The sequence below is a fragment of the Tachypleus tridentatus genome, chromosome 1 (genome assembly GCF_004210375.1).
Source record: "Tachypleus tridentatus isolate NWPU-2018 chromosome 1, ASM421037v1, whole genome shotgun sequence".
Classification (NCBI taxonomy): domain Eukaryota; kingdom Metazoa; phylum Arthropoda; class Merostomata; order Xiphosura; family Limulidae; genus Tachypleus; species Tachypleus tridentatus.
In genome coordinates this window covers 128787601-128798024 of record NC_134825.1, presented here as the reverse complement: position 1 = coordinate 128798024, position 10424 = coordinate 128787601, and the positions used below count along the sequence as shown (strand labels likewise).

The 10424-nt window shown below is 34.2% G+C and overlaps 1 protein-coding gene across 8 annotated transcripts in view; it reads right to left on the bottom strand.

Annotated features, from left to right (window-relative positions):
• Window positions 1-3082: 3082 nt before the first annotated feature.
• LOC143223352 (homeobox protein cut-like 1) overlaps window positions 3083-10424 on the bottom strand; it is a 403865-nt gene continuing 396523 nt past the window's right edge. For all 8 annotated transcript variants that reach the window (XM_076451241.1, XM_076451264.1, XM_076451238.1 and 5 more), the window contains one exon: window positions 3083-9952. In XM_076451241.1, coding sequence (XP_076307356.1) covers window positions 8775-9952 — 1178 coding nt within the window. In that variant the 3' untranslated portion in view covers window positions 3083-8774. The remainder of the gene's footprint in view (window positions 9953-10424) is intronic.

Here is a 10424-nt window from a genome sequence, read left to right as displayed (position 1 = left end):
CTGATATGTCTGAAACAAAGTTTAATTTCATTATCGCTTTGATCGTCTTGTCAAAATTGCGACCTTGCAAAGAAAAATTAAAATTGCCGTAAATTTTTTGAAGACTTTATTTCATATTCAATATTTATTTCGTACGAATTATGAGATAATTTATTAGCATGCTCTGCTTTTCTTAAATAAATGGCTGCTCAGTGGCACAGCAGTATGTCTGCAGAATCCTACTGCTAGAAGCTTTATGCTTTATTCCAAATAAATCAAACTAAAAGAAGTGTTAGATTAAAAAAATGCACTTCTTCGTGTGAGAAATAATGAAGTGAGGATTGATATATTGTAATTTTTAACACATATGTCTCTATATGTTATATTCTGATCTATTGCTGGGCTTGTTGATGAACTGGATACAAAGCAACTAGGTTGCAATTGTTAAGACAGAGGGAAACGTTGATAAAAGTGTTGTGATTTTTCATTTTCAGCTTACAAATTATTAACACTCCTACGAAAAGTGGGGCCTAATAGGCCCCAGAGCAACTTGAAAGGTTATTAATATTAGGCTAATAATTTTGTATTTAAATGAAATTGCCATTTAAATCCATTAATGAATGGATTAACGAGATTCCCAGTGTCCCTATCTACTATCTAGCGAAACCACAGCCAGGGGAACGGGCTTGGAGAAATCAGGACTAGAAACGTCTTTTCGTAGGAGTGTTAATCAAATAACTTTTAAAACATTATATTCATATGTATGAAAACAAATTAAGCAGAATGTGATGAGTTTGTATATATAAATTACGTAGTCAGTAATACAGCCCTGTCTATTTTATAGCTCGGTATAAATTTGATATAAAAGCAATTTACTTTCGAGATAGGTAACAACATATTTCACCATAGTTAACGTAACATAAAATAATTTTACATATGAAACATCTTTTGCAAATCCGTTATTCCGAGTTTTGTCCGATTATTTTGCTCGAAGACTTAGATTACAAGTCAAATATTTAAGCAAAATAATTTTAGGGTCAGATATTTTAAATGTCAAGTTAGTCAATGACTACATTAATAGAGTAACTAATTTTTGTTTCTCTTTCGTTATTTTTCGATTGAAGCACCTCTATACATCTCTGCAAAGTGAAGTTTCAAAATCTTTATTATTGCAATTACTGCAAAAACAGTTTGTATATGTGTGTGAAATAACGTGTGTGTGTGTCTATATCTATATCTGTGTGTGTGTGGAAAGCAGTTATTGCCTTCCTAAAACGATTTATCTTCAAAGGAGATCTAGATCCAAAATACAAGTTTGCTTTATCATGGTTCCCAAAGTCTTTTGTTCGCAGACCACAGGATTTTTCTTCTTGTTTGGGGAGTGGGGGTGGAGAAGGCTGTGTACAACATAATAACAGTATAATTCAACCTACTAAAACAAGTTTATAGAAATCACTATATTACTAACCATAGACTTAACTTTCCATGTTAACATGTGATGAGTGCATTTATTTTTTTTTTTTTTGGCAGAGTTCCGTAATGCTCGTCAGCTTTAGCCACAGGTCAGTAATTACCCTTTTTCTGCTCTAGGACGTAGGACCGCAAATGATGAGAATCCAATAATAGGAGGCATTAGAAAACAAAGTGATTTGCATGAAATATTTGGGTAGACTCCATAAATTTAAAGACTGCATTCATTTAAACTCTAACTCCAATGTTCTACTACAAGAAATCTCCAATAAATGCGATTTTTTAGTAAATAAGGCCCTGTGTGGCCAGGTCAATCGACTCGTAATTTGAGGGTAACGGTTTCGAATCCCCGTCACACCAAATACGTTCGCTCTTTCAGCCGTGAGGGCGTTCTGTAGTTGCGGTCAATCTCACTATTTGTTGGTAAGAGTAGCCCAAAAGTTAGCGGTGGGTGGTAATGACTAGCTTCCTTCCCTCTAGCATTAAACTGCTAAATTAGGAACGGATAGCGCAGATAGCCCTCGTGTAGCTTGTACAAAGTAAACAAAAACCACAAACAAACCTTTGTAAATAAGCCACCAGACAGGTCAGTTGTTTCATAGTGTGAGAAACATCCCAAGGAAAGAATACATTTCCCCACATCTAAAAGAGCTACATAACAGAGGTTTAGCCTTAACTTATAAATATTCTTCTTGCTTACATATCCGAATTTTTAAGAGTTTGGTTTACTCCTGGATCTATAAACAATGACAGGTCAGTTGTTTCATAGTGTGAGAAACATCCCAAGGAAAGAATACATTTCCCCACATCTAAAAGAGCTACATAACACAGAGGTTTAGTCTTAACTTATAAATATTCTTCTTGCTTACATATCCGAATTTTTAAGAGTTTGGTTTACTCCTGGATCTATAAACTCTTCCGTAATTATGAAGCCTTTCCACAGGCCACACGAAGAGCGTTCCTAACCGCTACTAGTCGCAGATCACCGTTTGGGTTGATTGAATGATTATAGTTAAGCACAAAGCAACACAATGGGCTATCTGTGCTCTGTCCTCCACAGGTATTGAAGCACGGATTATAGAGTTTTAAGTTCGCAGACATGCTTCTGTGCCACTGGGGGGCACTACCATTCGGGAACCGCTGGACTTTTAATATATCCTACCAAACGACAAAATAGAAATAGCGTACGAATTATATGCTAGAAATACAAATTTTGTGTTATGTTCATCTTAGCGATATATTCGGGAGGTAGTTAAGTGGGAGCTTTACGCACTTGTAACACTAAAAACCGTTGTTCGATTCCCCACAGTAAGCATAGAGCATATAGCTTATTGTGTATCTTTGCGCTAAAAACATCAATAACCTAGTAATATAATTTAGCGAAATCTTTACGAAATTCGATACATATGACGTTGACTAGCAAATAAAATTTGATTTATTTAGTTTTGCCTACGTCATACTACTTGTTAGGATGCATTTTCCATCCAGTTTTGGTATGTGTTGTTGTTTTGAATTAAGCACAAAGCTAACCCCGGTTTTTAGCGTGATGCTAAACAAAACATTGCTAATTATGTGACATGAACATTACAGTTATTTGAATAAATATTAAACAACAACAACATACAGTTCCCACTGAAGAAGAAAATCCAATTTTATTTGTCGTGAAGTGGAATAAAAATATCAATATGAATTTGAATATCAAACATACAAGCATTCATTTTCAAAGCAAGCCTTTGAGACAAGTTGAAGAAAACATATGAAAAAAAATAGCCCTTAAAAAGGCAAAATTTTGCTTTAAAATTCATTGCACAGCCTATTTTAAATACCTAGATATCTTAAGAGATTTAAACCTACAATTAACCCTTTTAAGTCTACACATATACAGTGGTTAAGTGCAATATTTTTAGAAAGAGGTCAAAAAGTGTGGACGAACAGCAATACGTGATGTACTTAACAGAAACAAATTATGAAAAGGCAACGATTTTCAAAAACCGCGTGCGGTAGTTGAATGGTATTGAAGGTATCACATGTTTATAGAGAATAAATATAAAACAAGACTTTACAAATAGATTGAATATTGTCAATAAGAGAGTGGGGACATGTAAATAATAAAACATATCTGATTCACCCGTTTGAAGGAATTAACAGTCTCGTTTCTGTCCATTTGACACATTAGAATATACCTGTTTTTGTTTTTTTTAACAATACATTAGTGTTGTACCGTTTAAATGGTATAGTAGAATGAACTTTCTATTCTTCTAGCTAGTTTCAAAGAAACACAATCACAGATTCACTATATAAGAAAGGCAACACACACATTTTGACTTATCTTTCATCCTCCCAATACCTTCATTTCCAAAACTACGTCTTAAAGAAGTCTAACAGACAACGTACTAAAGTCATGAACAGCGAAATAAATATTAGTAGTCTAACAACAGAGAAATAAAACTTAAATACTGATATTGCACTTTGTGAAACTTTTTGAATTACATTTGTCTCGAACTACCTCGTTTCAAAAGCTTTGAATTCTAACAGCATTTTGTAAACATTATAACTCTGTCTTTCTAATGCCCTTTCATTGTTCAATATTATGCTAAACTCTTTTGCAAGAAATAGAATGCATCATACGTCATTTGACGTTTTCCATTTAAATCTTGAAACGTGAAATCTGCAATGACATTGTCTGTTAGGAAATAACTTTTTAACTCTAGAAGGCAAGCAGGGTATACAGTCATAAAAGTATAAAGACATTTATATAATCAGTTTGTCGCGAAAGATATATAAAAATAAAATAAAAATTACAACATCAAATACAAGAGGAAATCTTCACAAACACTTGAAAATAAATTTTTGTTCGGATAAAGTTTGTTCAAATCAGTTTCAGTAATCATCGTACAAGAAATTCACGTGCTAAACAACAAAATGGTGACAAATATTAACGTATATAACAGCTAAACTAACGAGTGACTACTCCGTTCAAAGTTATGCTAGTGAGATAATCCTATTTCTCTGTAAGGAATGTACCAATCGATTCTCTTTAATTATTCTACTTGGTATTCTGTTGTTTCAAAAATACGAATGCAGTGTTCGAAACTTGGTTACTGCCATTTCAGTTCTTTCTAATTTTTTTTACATGTACAAGCCTGACGTTACGTTTGCGAAAACATGAACCGAGATGTTTTATAGTTCTTAAGAGAATATAAATATTTAAATGGTGACAAATACGTTTTTATACCTTTACAGACACGAATTAAAACTATTGAGATTCCAGATTACTCTGTACACATTACTTATTTTGCTATATTAATAAACAACACAACGATTGCTGTATTGATTGTATTAATTGCTTTCTTTCTCCTTGTACACAAATTAGAGGGAAGTTTAATTCTTAAAATATAACAATTCTTCCACGCATTGCTTTGTCATTTAATTTTACCTCCTTGCAAAATTATGGCTTTTTAAGCATGTGTTCACAAAAGCTTATGAAGGAAAAAAACAACTATATATTTGTTTACGTTATACCAAAATGTTTTTCATTTCAAAAGTTTATGTATTGCAAAATAAAAGGCCTAGTTCAGTCATTAATAAGCCGTCTCTTCAGATCTGCTGAATTCCAGTTAGTAGCTAATTTTTAGGATCGATTTAACGTTTTTTGTTTGTTTGTTTGTTTGTTTTTTAGCAAAAGCGTACAGCAGAAGTCACGAAATGATTTAAATCGAAGAACTTATCCACGCCTGTAACTTTCGTAGCCAAAACATTACAGTGAAACAACGTGGTAACAAAGAAATGATGTGATACCCAAGCATTACAAATACATATTGCGCATGACCAAGAATCTCACCAAGCATAATCATACGAGTCTAGTAATCATTAACAGTGCTAATAATAACCCGTGGATGAACTGGTACTGAAGGCTTCCGTTAGTTTATTCTGGGTGCCTCTTCATACGAAAATATTCGAATGCCTTTTGTTTATATCAAGCTTGGTTTCATTTAAGACAAAATAGCTTGTTTTGAGGTAACATTGGACTGCAAACGTTATGAAACTTGTCAATGCTGCTAATAAGTACAGGCGTTATAAGTCTACCTCTGCCTTCCGCTTGGAAGATCCCTTCCCGGCTATACAATAATAGTTAAGTACTTAAAAACAAGAAAGATTTAAATATTTGGCGCTATTTGAAAAATACAACAACACAACAATGCTTAACATTAGAGACTAAAATAATTAATTAGTAAGTAGGATAGCTTTATTAAATATCCAGTTTCATAATTACCGTATTTTCCGCCTAATAAGCCGAATTTCTGGCCCTAAATTTTGGACCTGATTTTTGGGGGTCGGCTTATTGGCCGATCACTCCTTTCGGAAATTTCTTCTTCTTAGGAAATGTTTTTCTTTTGAAAATTACCATAGGCGGTAATTTTGTCCCATCAGCCAAGCACGTTAAGACTACAGGGAAACGTTGTTTCTGGAATTTCATTGGTTACCTAATTACAGTGAGTGGAGCCAATAACGAATGACATATTGATTCCATCTCTGTCTCAATACGACACGTTCTGCTTTACTACAGAACGTCAATGATCACACACAACATGCATGCTGACGCTGAAACGAGACTAAGAAATCATTTTGAAGAAACTTGTCACTTCTTAAAAATGGCTTCGGCTTATTGGGCGGTAATAAGCAAAAACCCTCATTTTCAGAGCTGAAAATTGGCCTCGGCTTATTCGGCGATTCGGCTTATTAACCGGAAAATACGGTAGGCCTAATTTCTAGTATCACCTTTAACGTACTGATGAAACAAATATTTTATGCATTAATGCCTTAGACCTGAATGATTTTACGGTAAAAAAAAAAAGAAGAAGCGAAACTTCGATTGCTAAAAACCATAGTTTTTAGACCAATAGTGATATTATCACAAGATGTTAAGAAGTTCAAGTGAAGTACGTGAAAATTTTCTTAATTTTAGTAGCACATTTCTCAAAATTATAACATTGTTTGTACGAAAGACCGTGACACACGAAATCATTGTTGCTGGTGGTTAGCTACAGTATAAAAAGAAAAAAAACAATTGTTTATTTCTCAAGATACTGTCTGCCTAGCCACCTGACCGGATGTTACATATTTGTTATTACTATGTGCAAGTTGACTTAACACATAATGTGACATCCACCTCACTTCTAGTGTAATTACGATGCAGGTAGAATACGTACATTGTAGAGCATTCAAATAATAAGTTCAAAGAAACAATAACTCAACGATCACTTTTTCAATATAATCCATATGCAAAGTTTAGGCTTTGACCAGCATGGTTATATTTAATATCGTTTTTGCGTTTGGTCATAATTTAGCCTAAGGGGCGATAATAATTAGCCAAATATTTGTCAGTTGGTTATTTTAACCCCACGTCATGTATACGTCACTTAAACAATCAATAAAGGATAAATAATGTTAAACATTTTCGTTTCTTTGATAATATTGACAATAGGGAGTTAAACATATTAAATAAGGCCTACGGAACATGTCGAAAAATAATAACTAAATGTATGTAAATACGATAACTTGAAGAGAGTAATAAATGTTACATTATTATTTTTAACACAGATTTATTTTTCATTTTAATCGTCCATCCGAAATTCAAAACATAGTTCACGCTGAAGAGTTTCAAAAAAGTCAAACGGTTTATTTTTCCTTTCGTCCTACTTAGAGCAACTAAAACTATTTTTGTGCAACATCTGTTAGATAGTACAGATGTATATATTAAAAAAAAATTAATATTACTTTTAGACCTGTTATTGGATAACTTGCAAACATCATTTCAGACGGATTAAACGCATACTTAAATGAAACTGAATGAAATAGTACTTCGGAATAACGTGCACTGAAAACTTGCTATCTACAGAGGCAGTCTTTATGATGTATGTAGAATGCAGAATACGTGTAGCCACGATTTAGCATAAGTTAGTCAGAATGTAAAGCAATATTGAACAGAAATGAACATTCTAATACAGTTTACACTCAAAGTAATTGTAGAGGTAAAACAAATTAACAGTTATATCCACCGTAATGATCTGTTCCCTGGCTAAAACTGCATCTGTAGAATATGTCAGCAGACTAGAATTTCATATCAATACAGTTAACTTTAGAAACCTAAGTCGTGTCGGAATTACGTTAGGTAACTCCACCAAAGATCAGTAAAAAGTAAGTTTGGAAATATCGTGCACAACACAAGTGTTTACACAATAGAATGCGAAGCTGATTTAAAAACGTTAATGCCACCCTAAATATTTAACAACTAGAACTGAAATTGTTAAACTCCAATTTCACACCATTTTATGCTAGCCAATGTTGAGCTGTATTCCAAAGAAGCTCAAAACCAAAACGTTACGCCTAATGTGTGTGCGATTTCAGTGATAACCACTAACATCTTGAAATGGCGACTGGAGTTGAACCGTATAGCTTGCATGCAATGTGTCTCTTATTTTAAAATTTGTATTATAAGTGTATGCATATAACATTTTAAATAACACGCATATTAGCTTCAAAACCACCAAGTTCATAAGAAAACTTCTACAAACTCTAAGATAAACTCAACACATACAAGGACACAAAGGATATATTTTAAAATAGTAAAATGGTAATTCTCTCAAGAACTGAAGACCAATTAAAAAAAACCAACAAAAAACAATCGGACACAAGCTCGTGCTAATCTAGTTTAAACCACAATCTTATGCTATTTACACGTTGTTTTAATGTAATATTGAGATATAATGTCCAAGTTATTACTTAAGAGAACACATAAACACGTCAACAACTCTTTTTGCCAAACAACCAAGAAAACAGTAACTTTTACAAATGTGGGTTCCCACTTGGTGGTTGTGTTTGAAAGTTGGCAACTTTCTAGAGAAAGTATAGCTTTCTTATTTTAATCCCCTCGTATTTTGGCATTGGAATCAAGTGTCTAGACTAAAGGCTGTAGAGGACGATATCACAATGAAGTTGCACTTGAAAAACAGTCGTGATGACTGCTGAGTATCCAGCGGCGACATTTGGTTTTCTAATCGCAGATAATATAGAATTACACCATAATTTCAGCAATTTTCTGATACGGTAAAAATACACAAAGACTGAAATACGTTTGTGGTTTGTGTTGAACACATGCATGTAAATACCACACTAAAACAAACATCTGTATCAAGGGATCTGGATATAATTTCAGGATTCTACTTAGAGTAGATTGTTGTTTAACATCAAACTTTTATCCTATCAGCAACTCGTACTTCTCTCATTCCCATTTTTTAATATTTCAAAGTTTTTATCAAGCCCCTCTAATCTCTATCTTTTTCTTCATTCCAGTCTCCTTGATGTGGGCTACTAATGCTCTCTCGGCTATCACAGTTAATTTCTTCATCTACAGTACTGTCCTCTTTCAGACTGTATCCCTCTTCTTCTTCCACTTGGGAACACAATTGAGAATGAGTTTCTTCCACAACATGGTTCTGGGCTACGCGGCTGCTGCCATATGCAGCAACAATAGATTCCATTTCCTCTGTCATTTCTTCTGGCTTCAACAAGCGAAGGTTGAAGTCTCCTGCTTGTCGAACGCATACACCATTGATGATCTCCGTTTTATTTGGGTTATTGTTACTTTGCTGGGTGTCATCATCACTTTTGACATCACTCTCAGCAGAGTATTCCATTTCTGGATCAACCCACTGGGGCATGGCAGGTTTCCTCCTATTGCTGCTGCTTGTTCCCAGTTTTTGTCTTGCACCATTTTGTTGACCATAGAAACATGATGACTGTTTCTCTTCTCCCGATTCCTTGTCGCTGTTTTCAGAAACAACCTGGTCATGAGAGAAATTGGAATCATCATTCATATCACTGGTTGAATGAACACCAGGGCTTCTACACACAGTTTCGAAAGGACCAGACTGAAAACTACTACAGCTACTACTGCCACCTCGCGGAAAGTGCTGACTAGACATGCTCAGATCTAAAGTCCCACAGTTATCGTTCTGGGTATTGAAGGGGGAATTGCTTCTGTACGTATTATACATTTTTGAAACTTTATTCCTTTCTTTACCTATCTCGGCTAATCGTCCATTAAGAAGAAAACGAAACTGGATAGGATCAAAGATGGTGCTTGTTTCCCTCAATGGATGCACAGTAATGCTGTTTTCGTTCGTATTGTGTTCACCCTGCTGGTTAGTTGGAGAAGTTTGTTGTTTGAGACGCATGCGGTAGTTATGGAACCAGTTTGTAACTGTGCGAACTGACAAGTTTAGTTCACTTGCCAGGAATTCAATGGTGGCGGTACTTGGGTACGGGTCCATTGAATAGGCCAATCGAAGTGCTTCTTTTTGTTCATCAGAGAAGAGAATCCGTGGCTTCTTTGTAGTCGAATATGGAGAGGGTGGGGGAAGTTCGTATTGGAATATTTGGTTTTCTTTATACGAACTGCTAACTTCATGGGCATCATTATTGTTTCTTTTACGTTTGTTAGCTGTAACATAGAATATATGAACTTTAGATGACATGTAACTTGTTCTTGAGTTAACAAAATTTCTATGAACGCATATTTTACACTATAATCAGTACCAAATTAATGCAGAATAAAGGAAAAAGTGAGTTATTTTTATTATTATTAACATTGTTATTCCCAAAATATTACCTGGGCCAAGGACTCCACTAAACCTTAATCCAGCCCTGATTATCGTCCCGATAAGTATTTAATAAAAACCGAAAATCACCTTGTTATACAGTAAAACAAATAGTAAAAATAAGTACCTAAGAGTTGACAATCCACACCAAGTTCAAAAATTAAAATTACATACTTTACTGTATAAAACACTTCTTTATAAATTCAGTGCTTTAGCCATTTTAAATTAAAATATTTAACTTGTAAAATAATTTGCTAAGGATTGTTTGTTTTTTATAAATTTCGCAGAAAGCTGCTCGAGGGCTATCTGTGCTAG